The 2,234-nt window shown below is 21.9% G+C and overlaps 1 protein-coding gene across 1 annotated transcript, besides 7 other annotated features; it reads right to left on the reverse strand.

Moving 5' to 3' along the window:
• Positions 1-31: a sequence feature (AT_rich).
• A 103-nt stretch (positions 32-134) lies between these two features.
• Positions 135-162: a sequence feature (AT_rich).
• A 397-nt stretch (positions 163-559) lies between these two features.
• Positions 560-626: a sequence feature (AT_rich).
• A 6-nt stretch (positions 627-632) lies between these two features.
• Positions 633-1,361, reverse strand: EDI_328750 (uncharacterized protein; the record flags this gene model as incomplete). Its single annotated transcript, XM_001739788.1, has 1 exon — positions 633-1,361. One exon carries the CDS (start codon positions 1,359-1,361, stop codon positions 633-635), a length of 729 nt encoding a protein of 242 aa, XP_001739840.1.
• Positions 1,362-1,481: 120 nt separating this feature from the next.
• Positions 1,482-1,502: a sequence feature (AT_rich).
• Positions 1,503-1,559: 57 nt separating this feature from the next.
• Positions 1,560-1,583: a sequence feature (AT_rich).
• A 523-nt stretch (positions 1,584-2,106) lies between these two features.
• Positions 2,107-2,143: a sequence feature (AT_rich).
• A 22-nt stretch (positions 2,144-2,165) lies between these two features.
• Positions 2,166-2,234: part of a sequence feature (AT_rich) that runs on past the window's edge.

Below are 2,234 nucleotides of genomic sequence, written 5' to 3' on the forward strand. Positions count from 1 at the left end.
ATTATAATAATTTATCTAATAATTTTATTTTGTTTGAGTATAGATGATCTGCATTAACAAATATGAAAATTATCTTTTAGTAAGCTATTATTTCTAACAAATTTGCTTTAAGCAAATAACACTTGTTTTCTCACTAAATTAATTTATTTTTTTAAAATATTTGTTCTATGATAGGAGATTTAAAAGAAGTTTATTCATCTGAATGTATAACAATGATAAACACCTGTATTTGTGTTAAATAATTCTATAAACATTCTTTTGTATCTTCTAATAAAAAAAAACAATTATTAGAGCTATAATGTTGTTAGGACAATGAAAAAAGGATACCAAATTTTATTAATTTAAAATCTGATACAATACCATTATTTCAAAGGTGAATCTTTATTAACCATTCACTTTTTTTCATTTAACCTTTTTTGTAAATTTGAATAGAACAGTGTCAAAGTTTAATATGTTTTAAAAGAAATTAATTAGTTGTGAGTCTTAAACATATAATTTTATAGAAACAGAATTCACATTTTATATGTATATTATAATTCACTGAAAGTTATGATCATACAAATTTTTAATAATATAAACTGTAAAATTGTTTTAATAATAATGATAATATTCAATTAAAATAAATACATCTACTAATATATATTTTGGATAAAACCATTTTCTAGAATGAAGTCTGAATTATTATAATTAATTGGTTCAGAGGATTGACTTATGGCATTATCGTATATTAACAAGTTTGTATTTGGTATATTTATGATTCCTTCTATAGTAAAATTATTATTAGACATAATTACTTCATTACACTTAGCATCAAATTTCTTCAAAGTCAACTTTCTTTCATTTTTTGTAAATAAAGAAAGAATATATTTGTTTATTTCTTTACCAACAATATCAACATTTTCTTTATTTAACAATAACTCATTCCCAAGTCGTATATCGACAACTTTTACCATCTGAAGAGTTTTCTTTGAGCTTTTAGTTGGTCTAGTAGAAACGAAATATCCAAGTGATTCTAAAATTTTAATAAGATAATTAAATGTTAATGCAGCTCTATTTAAATCTTTTCTTCTTTTTAATGTTTTTTTACAGGCATTTGGATGTGCATCTTGCAACTCAATGGCAAGTTGTTCTTCACAGAATTTATCTATTGAATACTCAAAATCCACTTTTTCATCAAAATAAAAGAGTTGTTGAATATAAAAATATTGTGTTGTTTTAAGTGCAACACGTTCTGGTCTTCTAAATTCAAATGTAAATCCAATTGAATTCATCAAAGCAATAACTGCACTTTGTTGAATTGCTTCATAAGATTTTGAATGTCTTTTAATTTCATTTAATTCTTCATTTGTTTTAATTGTCATTTAATACTAAAATTTTGCATTTGAAGTTCAGTTAACCTACCCTTAAATATTTGTATCATATTAGAAAACTACTGTGTTTATTATGCTACGTCATTGTTCCTTTCAATGATAGGATTTAACTAATTTTAAATTATAAAAAAACATTCACCTAAACTTACTATTTTCTTCTCTATGTCTCTTTGCTTGCCGTTGGCAAGCAATATTTTATTTTTAAATTATTAACTTTTCCAATAAAGGTTTTTTTTATTACTTGAGCATAGATTAACTATCATAGATTTACGGCTTGTTAGTTTCTTTATTTTTCAATTTATATTGATTATTACCTAAATAATTACAAAAACTCGCTTTACAACATAGACTATGAATTTATTCCTAAAAATAAAGAACACTGAAAATAACTTCATAAGTAAGAAAAAATTTTATTGTTACTAACAATATTTTATTTAGTTTGTTCTATAATAAAAGGAAGGTGATTAACACAAATCATTTAACTTTCTATCAGTATTTTTTTAACTAGCTGAACTAAATAACTAGTTAAATTAAATAATAAAGGTAAAATCAAGATAAGAATTAAAAAAAAATAGTCATTTTTATCTAAATATCATTCTAAGTATTTTTTTTTCTTTTTATAAACAACAGAAATGAAGTAGAATTACAGTGAAAATAACTATAAGTATATTAAACATGACAGAGTTACTTCAGTTCTTTCTTATTTAATTTTGAAAACTTATCTGAAGACGTTCACTATATATATAATAATTTAATAGTTTTATTCATTTTATCCAACTCTCTTGGATTGTTTCCATTAAATAATATAATCTAATAAATAAAGTATGCATTAAAATCATTAAAAATAAATTTAATAATTATTGT

This window comes from Entamoeba dispar, genomic scaffold, assembly GCF_000209125.1.
Source record: "Entamoeba dispar SAW760 scf_1105229462417 genomic scaffold, whole genome shotgun sequence".
Taxonomy (NCBI): Eukaryota; Evosea; order Mastigamoebida; family Endamoebidae; genus Entamoeba; species Entamoeba dispar.